This window comes from Homalodisca vitripennis, chromosome 3 (genome assembly GCF_021130785.1).
Source record: "Homalodisca vitripennis isolate AUS2020 chromosome 3, UT_GWSS_2.1, whole genome shotgun sequence".
Lineage (NCBI taxonomy): Eukaryota > Metazoa > Arthropoda > Insecta > Hemiptera > Cicadellidae > Homalodisca > Homalodisca vitripennis.
Window position 1 is genome coordinate 157,818,725 of NC_060209.1, and position 14,051 is coordinate 157,832,775.

Sequence of the window (14,051 nt, forward strand, 5' to 3'; positions counted from 1 at the left end):
TAATTTGTGTTGTTGAGAAGATTCAAATGATTGTTTTCTAAGTAAAATTGAAATTTCATACGAAATGTAAAGCCTAACGATGAAATATCTCTCGAAATATGCTGTTACATGATAATGTTCACATTTTTGTTCGTGAACACATTGACTGCAGCGAACGCACACCAATAACTGCCCCGCTGCCCTGAAGACGGTACAAGTCGTGTTGCAATGAATGAGTAAACAACATATAATATCATTTAAAATAAAAATTGAATCGCAAAAGGTACTTGATCTGCCGGGACTCAAATTTGTGTCTCTACGCGGTGTAATCCTGATAACTTAGATGTTTATTAAGGTACCTTAGAATAAAAGGGTTCCAGGACATATCTTTGGGTGATTCTACAACTTATTAGATGTTATGCGAGATGCAGTCAAACGCGTGTGATCAGTCACAAAGTATTAGCACTGATGACTGTCTCAATTCATAATACGAGAGAGTAATATTAAGAAAATATTCATCAACTATGACTTTTGATCTCCCTATACGGAAATCAAATTGAACAGGAATCATGACTAAAAATATTCATATAAATGGTTAAACTTTATTAATTGATAGATCTAAATAAATACGGTATAGATTAGAAATTTTTGATTGAAGATAAATTTGGCAAATATTTACATAATATCAACAATAAAAAAGTTAAATCACTGTTACATGAATATTTATAAGTTTTATCCATAAATTTAATTTCCCTAGTGTTCTATCCGTGGCTTTTATTTTCATTTGTGAAATGACAGAGAAAAGACATAACAAATGCTAACAACACAACACTACATCTAAAATATATCTGTTAACAAACATGACACATTAAAAGGAGTTCTAATGCGATCTGTGCGTAGTAAAAGGATCTGACATTAACTTAAAAACAATATGGGGAATATATGAAAATTTTTTAATAGTGTTAATAGTAGTTATTGAAACACTTTTTGTCATGACAAAGAATTTCAAGGGTGTAATAAAGTAAAGATTAGTATCAATAAGTTAATATATTAATTTTATATCCGGTAGATTATTGACATTGGCATAAATATTACATATTAACAGGTTACACGTATAATGTAATTTATATCTTTTTATTTATAATGCCAAGTTAAATGTTTTATTGATTAATTATAAATAATGGATAAAAATCTTGCTTCATGAAAAGAGACACGTATGTTTTTCGATCACGGAAGAAAGCCCTGTGCTGAAGTTACAAAAGCGCGCGTTGGGCTTCATGGTAAATGAAAACTGAAAAGAAAACAAACAAATAATTTCTGTTGTTTACAAACAGCTGTTAAGAAAACGGAACCCGGGAAACCCAGAAACATGTTTAATTTGTAGAACCTACACAGGCATTTAATCAGCTGTTGATAGTACACTTTTCCTGGTGTTACGGTACGTGGGGTGTGGAATTTGTGATGGTTTTCCTGGTTTGTGGTTCTTTTGGATACATTTTCGATTGCTTTTAAAATAGGTTAAAATGATGAGTTGTTAACTTAATCAATGTCAAACTTTTGAAAATAAAGAAACAGATAAATTTTATTTACAATTTGTTGTACTCTATCTAATATGTTAAAGGCAAAATAAACAACCAGTACTCAAACACCATACAAATGTTTTACTCTTTGAATATGTAACGATATTTTTATTTAACACATTAAAAGGAACTGGTAATAATAGTTGTTAATAACTATAATTGGAATGAATTTCTATTTGATAACTTAGTTTAGGTATTTATAATAAATAATTTGGTACTATGATTGGATTGTGTTGGTGGCCACTTACTATACTGCAGCCATTCTTTTTATTGTATTGAATAATAATATTCCAGATTCATTTAAAACAAAGTAAAATCACTTGTATGGTATTTGAGTAAAGGTCGCAAGTACATTAGCGATGGACTTGTGTTATTTGTGATAATCTGTCAGACATGTTTATCCATCAAAATAGGCATAGTTAAGAATAACTATTTTACAGTTTTCAGTTTGTTACATTTTTAAATACTCATATCCTAGGTAGGATTTTATTCATAATTAACTCTCAGTGCCAGACAATTTTTAGCAATTTGCATATAGTTATTATAATATGTCATAACTGTGTTATTAATTGGTGAAATTTTATAATATTTGTTTTTTGTTCAAAAACGTGTATACTAACACATATGTACCCAAAAACTTCTTGTACTAAAAAAAAAAAAAAACTAAAAACTAAAAACAATAAAATGTAAAAATTGTTTTTTTCTTTTTTAATTTTTAGGTTTGACTCTGGAATAAGTATTATACAAAAATATTCTCACAGTCAATAAAGTTTGGCACATTAAAATTTACCACTTTATTTTAAAAATATCCGACAGATTCTTATTAAATTATCACAAAAAATAAAAATATAGCATTTGTTACCGTCTCTCACTTTTTTATGAGGAACTAAAATATATATCTTGGTTAGCAAATGTCCATTTCCTTTACTGATTTTACTACTTTCCTTATGAGTGATAGTCATAATAATAACTGTATTACACTGTAGGATAGAATAAAAAAGAATAGGCCTATCATGATTTTGGCTATTTATAAATATTTACAGAAGAAAATAAATATAAGATACAAAGTTGCCATTTAAGTCTTCTCCCACCACTTATTGAAGAGTATTTTTATTCATTAGGGACCTTGAACGATTCATAATACTTCACTGTACACACCCTAAATTACACATACACACTATTTGGTTATATTATAATTATAAACAAATTTAAACATAGAATAAATCTTTATTGCTTGTAACAATTATACAATTGTACTGCAATCATCAAAATTAGTAGTCAATAGTATAAATTTAAAGTTAGACCGTAGCATAACTTTGCAATATATACTGTGAAGTAGCATAACTTTGCAATGTATATTGTGAACAAGTAAGACGTTATTTTGATATTAATAAATTAAAAATATCAGTAAAAATGTATTTAAATTTAGTTAACAGTTATAAATTTTCATAAAAAGTTAAATAATAATAATAGTAGTGAACACTTGAATAAAACTATGATTTTGATAAACAAATGACAAACTTTAACCCTTTGCACGCCCGTTATTAAATCCTTTAACTTTCCTATAACACCAAGACAAGTAAAAAATTTGGTTTCTTTAAGTTCAAAGCTAAATTTTATTATAACTAAATCACAAAAGGTAAATCCAAAATAAGTATAAAACAGGGAATTTTAATTCAAATTAGCGTATTTGTTGATAAAAATAAAAAAGAACTATTATTTATTTCAAATAAATTTTAATTCCATTGTAAAATGTAATTAAATTGAACAGTTTAATTACATTTTACTATAAAAAAAGATCAATATTTCAAACTAATCACAATACTACCACACAATGAAGAATAATAACGAGATATGTAGGATATGGGCGCTCGTGACAACTGAGAAAGCAGTAGTACACGCCACGGATATGTTTGATTATGGCTCTGTAGGAGACGCAGAAATGACAAGCAGGTGGCCGAAGTTAGACAAGGGTAATACTCTTCCTCCCCCCCACCCCCCGCCGAAGAGTGAAGATCGTTTATATAGACTTCCTTGGCAACCACGATAAGCACAGAGCGTACACCGGGCATGTCAAAGACCTTTTGTGAACTAAAACACTCCTGAAAAAACTGAACTAAAATGAGACATAATCTATAACGTTGGATATAACTGTATTTGGCGTTTTGGTCAAAGTACCATTCTAATATATCCGTCTACGGCGTGGGAAGGGTTAATATACAAAATTAAATTTGGAAGACAAGCCACCATTAATGATAAGCACCGGTGCTGAAAACTGGTTTTCAACTGTCCCAGTGGCCCTCCATAAACTGATCAACTAAGTAGAATGCCTTAGATGTTTGACATTAGAATGCCAAGAAGCGTTTCAGACAAGCTTTGAACTGGAATGATTTTTGTGAAATTTTTAACATCCTCAGGAAGTCTGTTGATGAATCTGACATCAGCCTGCGATGGCAGCCTTTCAAAGGCAACCGTTCTGTGGTGTTGTGTTCTGTAACTGTCCCTGCCCCTGGTCTCATAATGATGGAAGTCTCTCACTTGTGCTATAGCACACTTCGACCAGCAATAAATTGACGCCTCAAAGATGTAAGGGCAAGGCAAAGTCAGTAACCTGAGCTCCCTGAAGGTATTCTGACACGATTCTCTAAATTTTTGTTTTCAAATTATTCGGAAAGTTTTCTTCTAGAGCATAAATAATCTTTCTAATTTATATATAGCACAGCTGCCCCAAACTACAATTCCATAAGAATGGTGTGGGTAAATGAGCCCATAATAGGCCATTCGTAATATATCAGCTGAGTAATATTTAGAAAAGTTATGCAGGGCATAAAGACCCGATGTAACCCTACTGCAGACTTGGTCAATTTGGTCGTTCCAAGTAAGGCTCTGATCGGGGATCAGTCCTAGGAACTTTGTGGGTTCTGTTTCTTCCAGGATGATCTCATCAATCATTACTGCGGATGGAATAATTATCTCTCTTTGTAGCAAACAGAAATTAATGAATGTAGAATTTGAACTATTTTTTCCGAGATTCATAAAAAAATCCCTGAATGCTAGAATTTAAATCCACAAATATTTTAATTTCAAGTTCTTCCTTTGATTTTTGCTTAAAAAATAGGCTCATATCATCTGCATATTGAATCATCTTTCTATGAATCAATAACTTCATATTATTTACATACAATAAAAACAAAACTGGCCCGAAAATTGTTCTCTGGGAGACTTCATAGGTAGTTTGTACTTTTTCAGATACAGCATCCGTAAACTGTAGATACTGGCCTCTTCCTTTAAGGTAAGATGTTATCCATCTGTGTGGCAAACCTCGGACGCCGTACGCCTCTAACTGGTGCAGCAATATCTCATGATACACACAGTCAAAAAGGTCGAGAAATACGCTGAGCACATTTTTGCACCTCTTCAGACCATCAACAACTGTTTCCACGAGATTTGTTAGTCCCTTTGTGGGATAAGCTCCGGTATACATCCACTAATGACAATCTCCTAAGTGAAGTGGTCAGATTTGGCAGTGTCTAGTACAGAAACCAGATTGTGACACACGTTTGTTACGATGTTGTCGATGGCTGTTTAACAATGATGGTTATTGGATTATTTCCAAAATTTTTACTTGTAATGATGAGATGTGTATACTATTGTATGTAGTTCCAACTTGAGGGTGCATTTGGGTGTTTGAAAACAAATTTTCCACACAATAGTCAAGAAACTATGATCTATGAAGAAATATATAAAATTAAATTGTTGATCCTAGAATAATGTTTTTCAATATGGTTAAGTATCTTAGGATTAGTACTAGACAATAACTCACACTCTCATATTGAAAATATTATATACAAAGCAACAAAAGCTCATCATGCTTTGTAAAAGATTCTTTTGATGTAAATGGAGACTAAAACCCAAGATAATATTTGGATCTATGAAGATATAAATCAATGGTCACATATGCAGCTCTAGTGTGGTGCCCGAGAGTAGAACTAAGACAGAGCCCAAGAGGCTACAGTGTCTTCAGAGGCTAGCATGCATAAGCATTACCGGGGCAATACTCCTGTCCAACTTTGACATTCAAAGCTATACTAGGATACACTCCTCTGGGTTAGGAGGTGAAGAAGACGAGGTCATTAAGTGCTGCTACTGAGCTCTCAAATCTAATTTGTTTTGGCAAACACGTCAGATTTGAGAGTTAAAAATAAGTAAAGGAGGTGCAAAAGTCCTTCTCGGTTTGAGTGTAGAGTCTTAGGCTCTTTCCCTCGTTAAAAAATGTAAGTTTTCTTCAGGAGTATGGGACTGGTGAATGCTGGTGAGACAAAGGATTGTCACAGCAAGTTCGTACACTGGACATAATTTGCAAGAAGTTCTTCATTACTTGAACATTAAGGGTTTAATTTTGTACTACAATGTCTCCTCTCACACTGCTGCAAAACTTCTTAGCTTTTGGCAGAAACTGACAAAAATGATGGAGCATCTCCTTTTTCATATTCATGCTATGTAAGACTTTTGATAATTCTTCAATCTGAAGAAGAGTAGCCTATATGCAGTTTTGCTTTATTTTAGAAGCTGAAATTGACGATAAGATTTATAAATATTTTGACTTCATTCCAAAAATTGATTGGCTATGTGCTTTCAGAGTTGAAAACATGCCTAATGTTTGGCAAGACTTGCACAAAAACTCTTCAGATAGGTATCTCATAACTTTCAGAGAGGTTCTCATAAATACAGGTCTTTATTGTGGCTTATCAGTAAATTAGTGCAATGGCAGGATTGAAAACATTATTAATCCATATCCTAAATAAATTATATGTTTTTGAATTTGTGTGGTTTAATCTTTAAGTAACATTTTTTTCTCAAAATAAATGATTTTTTTTACTTTCAGTTCCTAGTTCTTGTTACTAGGTTTTAAAGTCAACTTTTTATTTTAAAACTTGTGTAATTTTTTATTCTGTACTGTCTATTATTTTATAACCTGCACTGCAAAGGAATCGGGATGTTCAGTGACTGACATCTGACATTTTCAGATCAGACATGTTCAGATCTGACATTTTACGATTCCAATTAGTAAATATGTTATTTTGTCAGAGAATGTGTCGATTTTACATGGTTAATTCTTTTGTTCAAAGCAAAAAATGTTGACCCATTCTTTCCTGTACCTTTAGAAATTAATCAGCTTCTCTCAATCTCAAAGTTTACATCTCGTGTTACAGTGTAATAGTATCCACTAAAGTTCCAATTGTTAAACAATATTATCAATAAACCAATATTATTAAAACTCTGTTTCTTTTCATAGTCCAAACTTCTTGTAAATTTTAATAAAATAATATAATGTTCTTTAAAGTTTGGTTTTCTTTTGTATATATCCAACTGAACTATTACTTGTTAATAACTATTTCTTTTGTTGATTGTATAGCGTGTTTGTGTGATTTAAAAGTTATGTTTCTTTTCATTAACACTGGATAAAAAACAACAAAGTATACATGCAAGAAAAGTGAATACTTTTTGTTTATTTAAACACAATTCAGATGGTAAACATGATTCTCTGTTTGGAATAGATCGTTCATTGTTCTTTGAGCCTTTTACCAGATCGTTACCTGCATAGCTGTTGTAAATTCAAAGTCAAAGATACAAAATTAAAATACACAGTTAAATATGTTGAAATAACTTAAATTTTTAACTGTAAGTAATTCTAGATAATTCATTGTTTAAACAAATGTTTAGTTAATATACAAAAAATGTATTAAGTATTTAACATGTTAACTTAATATCTTGAGCAATTGTATTATGTAAAAGTTTCCCATGTTGTTGACCATGGAAACATTCATTTTAGATCATTTCTAATCAATAATTTGTTTTTTCTTTGATAGAATTATGTAGTTTCTTTAATACAATATAAATGTAAAACCTTTATAAAACATAATTATATTGTATTATAATTTAGATCTACCAATTATGTCTAATCACCTTGTTTATTTAATGACTGATAATATATTAAACATTAAAAATGTTGCTTTATTTACAGATTTTGTATGTTTTTGTAATAATTTAATTTACTTAAATAATTGGAAAACATACTAAAGTTTTAAAAACCTATAAATTTAGAATTTTGGTTTTAATGAAACAACCTGATGATTTTCAGGATCTTTGAAGTGTTGACCATCACAATATCCATGTAAAATGTCTTCTTCTCATACGTTTCCACCAAATTTCCTCATTGGTTGTGCATCAGCCTCCTATCAGGTGGAAGGAGGATGGAATGCCGATGGTAAGTGGAGTTTGAATATAACTTTCACTCTATGAGTCAGTTTTGCTATATATATAGCAAAACATACATTGTAATAAATATTAGATTTCTCAAGCATTTCACTACTATACAAGCAAAGGGATTGTATTCAATAATAGTAACTGGTTTAATTAAGTTACCTCTTTTGGTTTGTATGCAAACCGAAAATTGCTTGAATTTAGTTTTGATTCAATCGAGTGACATCACTTACTTAAGGAGTTTAGCAATTAAATTAATGGCAGTTATAGGCTTGGTTATCCTTTTTCCTACATATTAAACCAAATTGTAAAATTAAAATAATGTTGATTTTTGTTATCAAGCTAATTTATCGGATGGAAATAGTTTAATTTTGTTAATAAACATTTTAAATTATGTTTACAGGCTGTAATTGTTTTTAACAGTTAAGAGATAGACAAACATTTTGTGTTAAGGAGATCTTTATTGGATTGTGCCATTCATTATATATTTCTATTAAAAGAAATATTTTATTTGAGGCTTTTTAGAAAAAATGGAATGAATAACACAATACTCAATTCGAACACTTTAAAAAAATGTGTTGGTACATCTTGTAAACAAGGTTTAAGATAATTAACTTTTATTTTCATCAAAATGTTCAATATAATGAGACATTTAAAACAATATATCACACAACTCATGTTCACATTTAAACATTTCTAAAATATCAACACCTCTCCTAATTTGGCTATTTTTGAGCAAAGCTCGGTTTCCTGATATTAATCTTTATTTGCGATAAAAATATTCAACATTATTGACAAAGTCATGGTATACAGCTTACTGATACAGCCAAGTTATTGAGTACAAAAATGAAAGTGAATACAAAAACTTCATCAACAAATTGTTAATGATTACTCCATATTTTTGGAATTAAAGAATTCATTTATATTGTAAAATGGATTTTTCAACAACCAGGAATAATTAACAGGAATTATTAACTTATTTTTACAAATATCAAGGGGATATGAGCAAGTCTTTTTCTCCAAAAAGTTATAAATTTTTAAAGACACTACAATATGACTTGTTAGAGACTTGCTTAAAATAAAGAGTTCAATTTCAGCATTGTTTTGATTTGCGAGTGTTGTGTTTATGAATAGAGAGGGAATAGCAGTGGAATAAGAGGAAAATTTTTTGATTGGTTTGAAGATTACCTAAATAATAGAAAACTGATAGTTAAAGTTAGAAACTATTTTTCACAGAAACATGACATGACATCAGGGGTACCCCGAGGAAGTAATTTGGAGCCAATTTTGTATATAATTTGTGTAATAAGTATAATTAAAAGGTGTAAAATTTATAAGTACACTGATGATACAATTTTGGTAACTTTTCATAAAAACAACAGAAGCTAAGGAAAAATATGCAAATGGATCTTAATAGTCTCATTTGTTAGTGCCATGACAATGGTATAATTATGGTGCTAAATCAAAATTAATGCATATAAATTGATTATCATTTAAATGTAAAAATTTTGAAATTAAACATCATGATTACATTTGTTTACATGTTAATTATATATTTTAATTAATTATCATTGTAGTATTTTAGAAAATGTTAGTTTTTGAATATTTAAAGGTTCTGGTTGATCATTATTTCAAGTGAGATAGGCACATAGAAAGTGTCTGTAACAAGGTCAGAATATGTTCTTGTAAACTATACTTCTTAAAGCAATATCTACCCTATAAAACATTGTTAACAATATATGATGCACTGTGCGAATCTGTTATAAGATATGGACTCATAGCATGGGGAACTGCATCCAACTATCATTTAAAAAGTATAGAAAACCTACAAAGACAAACACTTAAATGTATTATGACAAATAATTTGAAAGTTTTACCAAATGCTGATGTTTTCCAATACGTATACTGATTACAAATAGGCAAATTGTTTAAATTTTTAATAATTAATGATTATTTAAGAGTTGACACTTAAAAAATAAAAAACACATACTTATTCGGTGAGAAAAATCTTGTTTTACCTAAATTCAGCCATAAATATGGAAGTAGAACTGTGGAAGTTTATGTACCTATAGTTTTTAACATGCTACGAAACAATGTAAAAAATGCTAAGAGGTGTATATTATTTAAAATTGCATTAAAAGAATTGTTATGGAAAAATTAAATTAAATATTATTAGCTGTTATTATGTTGTTTTCTTTCTTTGTACGTGTATTAATCTGATTTTCTTCAGGGGCTATATTTACTATCGCTAAAGTTGATTTATCCTTTATAAACACAAATTTTGAAGAATTTAAAAGGTTATTACTTTCCCAAAAAGAGGTAATTTGCCTACAAACTAATAATTTAATGAATTTACTTATTACATGAATTGCAGAAATTTGAGGTTGTTTTTAGGTTGATCCTTTTGACTTCCTTTAAAAATTGGACTCTTGAGATTTTAAGTTGATAAAAAAAATTCTGTCATGGAGTAGATGATTGATGGACATTGCAACCATTAATCATCAGCCATGTTACAAATAATACTTTTCAGTAAATTATTAGACATACTGTATATGTGTACACTATCAGAACCACTCATTCCTTGACAGCATTTAGAACATTTTTGTAATTACAATAAAATTTACCACTTAAAGTGTAATAAACCATCATTAGAGCTTAAATCTATAAAATCAATCTATAAAGTCAAAATGGTATCAACAACCTTATTTTTTATTTCTTCTACTGATTCAAGGAAAAATATATGGCACATTAGGCTCAATGTTATAAACATCATGTTTGCTATTTACTATATTATATCTGATTATAACCCAGGCAGCTTTACATTTGTTTTTACTATTTTGAAGGTAATCAACATTTTTAACATGTACATGTGTGTTTTAGGCATGTATTTTTGTGTGTTTTGCAGCCTTATTTATATAATGTTTGTATTTACATTTTAATTAATAAAAAGCTCTTATTTAGATTAATTGTACACTTTCTTAACATATCCAAAAACAACAGCCTTTCCTTCATGGTATCTAATTTAGGTGTGTTCCAATCATGTTTATTTCTTTCTGTATTACTACTATTCAGAGTAACATAACAAATTTTAGTAAATAATGTTGCAGACCTTCTTTTAGTAGCCTATATTCACTAAGCAAAAATGACCAAATCATAGGACCACTTTAATAAAGAGAGAGGTTCGGTATTCTTTTTATATCGGATTTTGTAATCTGTCAAACAACCATCTTATAGACAAATTAAACCTCAAACACTTTTATACTACTATATTTAATCAAAGAACTACAGAAAAAGTCTCATTTTAAAGATATAATTAATGCACTCCAAACTCTTTTTAGTTATTTTATATTTGTATTTGTTACAAAAAAGATTAAGTTTTGGTATATTTAATTGTGTAAATATTCAAAAAGTAAAAACTTACCAAGAAAAACTGAGACGAATTTCAATGTATATTAATCTTATTTTAAAAATAAGACAAATTCAAAATTCTATGACCAAAAACAAGATGTCGAGAGGTGTAACATTGTTCTTATTGGATCAAACTTTCGGCAAGCCTCAAGGTAATTTGACCACAGCCAGTTTTTCATGTTACAACCGAACAACCAGTGAAAATTATAAACCTGTTTACAAAAAAGATAAGTAAATGCTGTCCAATTTTAGTAATTACTTGCTAAATTAAATTATCCGTTTCCAAACCAAACCAGAGAATTATATTTTTATAAACTTAATTAGACCTGAATCATTAAATGAAAACAATTGATAATTTTTATTAGTTCTGAAACGAGGCAAGCAGCTATCATAATCATCTATGATAATAATGTCATAATAATGTATCATTAAGACATGCTGACTTTGTATACCATCCTGAATAAACAGATATACCACAACCAAACAATATCCTTTAGTAGTTTTATTAGTATGTTTCACTCTTTGGTATGAATTTTTATCACTCTTAATAACCTCAATGATATTAGTAATAAATAATAAAAGTAAATAAATATATTTGTACTCTATTGTTTATCAGTATTTGACAAGAAATGTTAAAATATAATGTTCAACCTTAATTAAATTTTATGTGTATTGATACAAAGTTCAAATAAATATTATTGTGTTTAGCGAAGTTTTAGTGGTGTGATTTCGGTATCAATCAGTGCATAATGCACGTTTCAGTGTAGTGCATACTGCAGAGTTCTGTGTCACTGTTCAACTCTACTGATACACTTATCAATATAAGTGGTGTAGTATCATAACCACTTCTGATATGCTGTATAAATTAGTCTTTTAAAACCACATTGCTACACTTTGTGGTGTGTTGTGTGCTTATTGACTATAATGCATAAATATTGAAGCATTATTGTCAGTATTACTAAAAAAAACTCTTATATAAACTTTGTTCTTGGAATGAAAATAAGTAAAAGTCTTCAGAAAAAAGTTTTATCCCTCTTTTGTAAAGCTCTATCTATGAGATTACTTAAACATTCATATACCATAAATGGTTTAAGTTATAGCATTGTAATTTTTATTGGATTGTTTAACACAAAGACCAAAGTAATGGGAAAAATAATTTTGCTTTTACTAAATTATCATATTAAATTGGTATAAAATTAAATTTAAGGAAATATACGCACATCTAAAATGCAGAAAAGCAAGAGAAAATGATACCTCAGCTGTTAGATTAAATAAAAATGGACTAATAACATAATTTTACTCTTACATTGAACTATGATATGGAAAGCAAAATTAAAGATACTCGATATAAACATACCACGGTCTTTGAAGTTTACACAGATTGAGAACATTCTGTGATCTGCAAATCAATCAAATATAAAAAATCTATAAATAGTAATAATAATAAATAGTAAAATATATTTTTACTGAAATACGGTCAATCAAAATAATATGCTGAATAAATAGTGTACCTATTATGAAATCATATTTCCACATTTTACCATGGTATATCCTTATACTCTTTTACTGTTTTATTCTTAAATTATTTGAAGTAAAAGTGAATTTTTCAGTATCAATCAGCAATAAGAATAAGTTCAAAATTAAGAAAGAACGCTAGTCAGCTGCTGGCTGCATGCCTGAGGCTCTAATTTCACATGAAGATAAAGTTAAAACCGTGTTATGAATATAAACTCAGAAACTTGTCTCAAATCTATAAATATTTCACTTAAAAAAACTTTGATTTTAGTGTCAATAGTAATGAATTTTTAAAAATACGTCTGTTGATACTAATGGTTTGTAATTTATATTCTAAATAGAATGTCTTATGGGAAAACATATATTCAGTATAAATTATATACATTTTAATTCATCTGCATTAAAACACTAAAATCTAAGCTTCTGTGTTGAAAAATGTATAACATTAATATGTATAGACGGGGTCCTATTCATAATACAGTTTTAAACATTAATCTTATGTTAAAAGAGGGGCCTCAGAGCGCAGCCAGCAGCTGAAAAGCGTTCTCTCTTAAATGAGTGAAGAACTTTGTAAAATAATGCTTCTGAAAGATTGTATATTTTAATAATGCTATATTTATATATATATATATATATATATATATATATATATATATATATATATATATATATATATATATATATATATGTGTGTGTGTGTGGGACAATTCTGTGGGTTATTCATGACATATCCATTAGAACAGGGTCCAAATACTGTATATGTTCATACTTCGCCAAGAGGAATAGATGATTCAAATAATATCATTGCTGTATAAAAATTTAAAAAATTATAATTTGAAATGTAGAAAATTATATATAAATTCCAAATCATATAAAAACTAAAATCACAATAAAATTCACATGTATGTGCTAAAATTATTACTAAGTATCTCGTGACTTACAATTTTGTATTGTATTTTAATTAAATTTTGTACTTTAAATGAAAATATTTAAAACAGTAAGTTTTATTTGGCTCATACTGTGTAAGTAAAACAAGTGTGTTGTACATTTACTGAATGAAAAAAACACTCATATTTTGGTTAAGAGCAGAAAAAGTTAAACTCCAAAGTTATCTCATTTATTCCAAACAAACAAACTGTGATTTTTTCTCTTGACTTCAGTTTATGTTTTAAAATTTGCTACTATTTTGACGGTTTTAAGAAAATATTTGTACCAGTTTGTATTTAGTAGTAATGTAGACAATAGTGATGCACAATTTAATTCCTATAACTTGAAACATTTATGAAATAAAATAAACTAATTAGT

At 28.9% G+C, this 14,051-nt stretch overlaps 1 protein-coding gene across 3 annotated transcripts in view; it reads left to right on the forward strand.

The window, feature by feature from the left end:
• Positions 1-1,320: 1,320 nt before the first annotated feature.
• Positions 1,321-14,051, forward strand: part of LOC124357705 (myrosinase 1-like) — a 39,775-nt gene continuing 27,044 nt past the window's right edge. Inside the window, exons 1-2 of one of the 3 annotated variants that reach the window (XM_046809713.1) lie at positions 1,321-1,452; positions 7,702-7,827. In XM_046809713.1, coding sequence (XP_046665669.1) covers positions 7,740-7,827 — 88 coding nt within the window. In that variant the 5' untranslated portion in view covers positions 1,321-1,452; positions 7,702-7,739. Of the gene's footprint in view, positions 1,497-7,701; positions 7,828-14,051 lie in introns of all 3 variants that reach the window. The other 2 variants (XM_046809715.1, XM_046809714.1) reach the window with 2 other exon arrangements.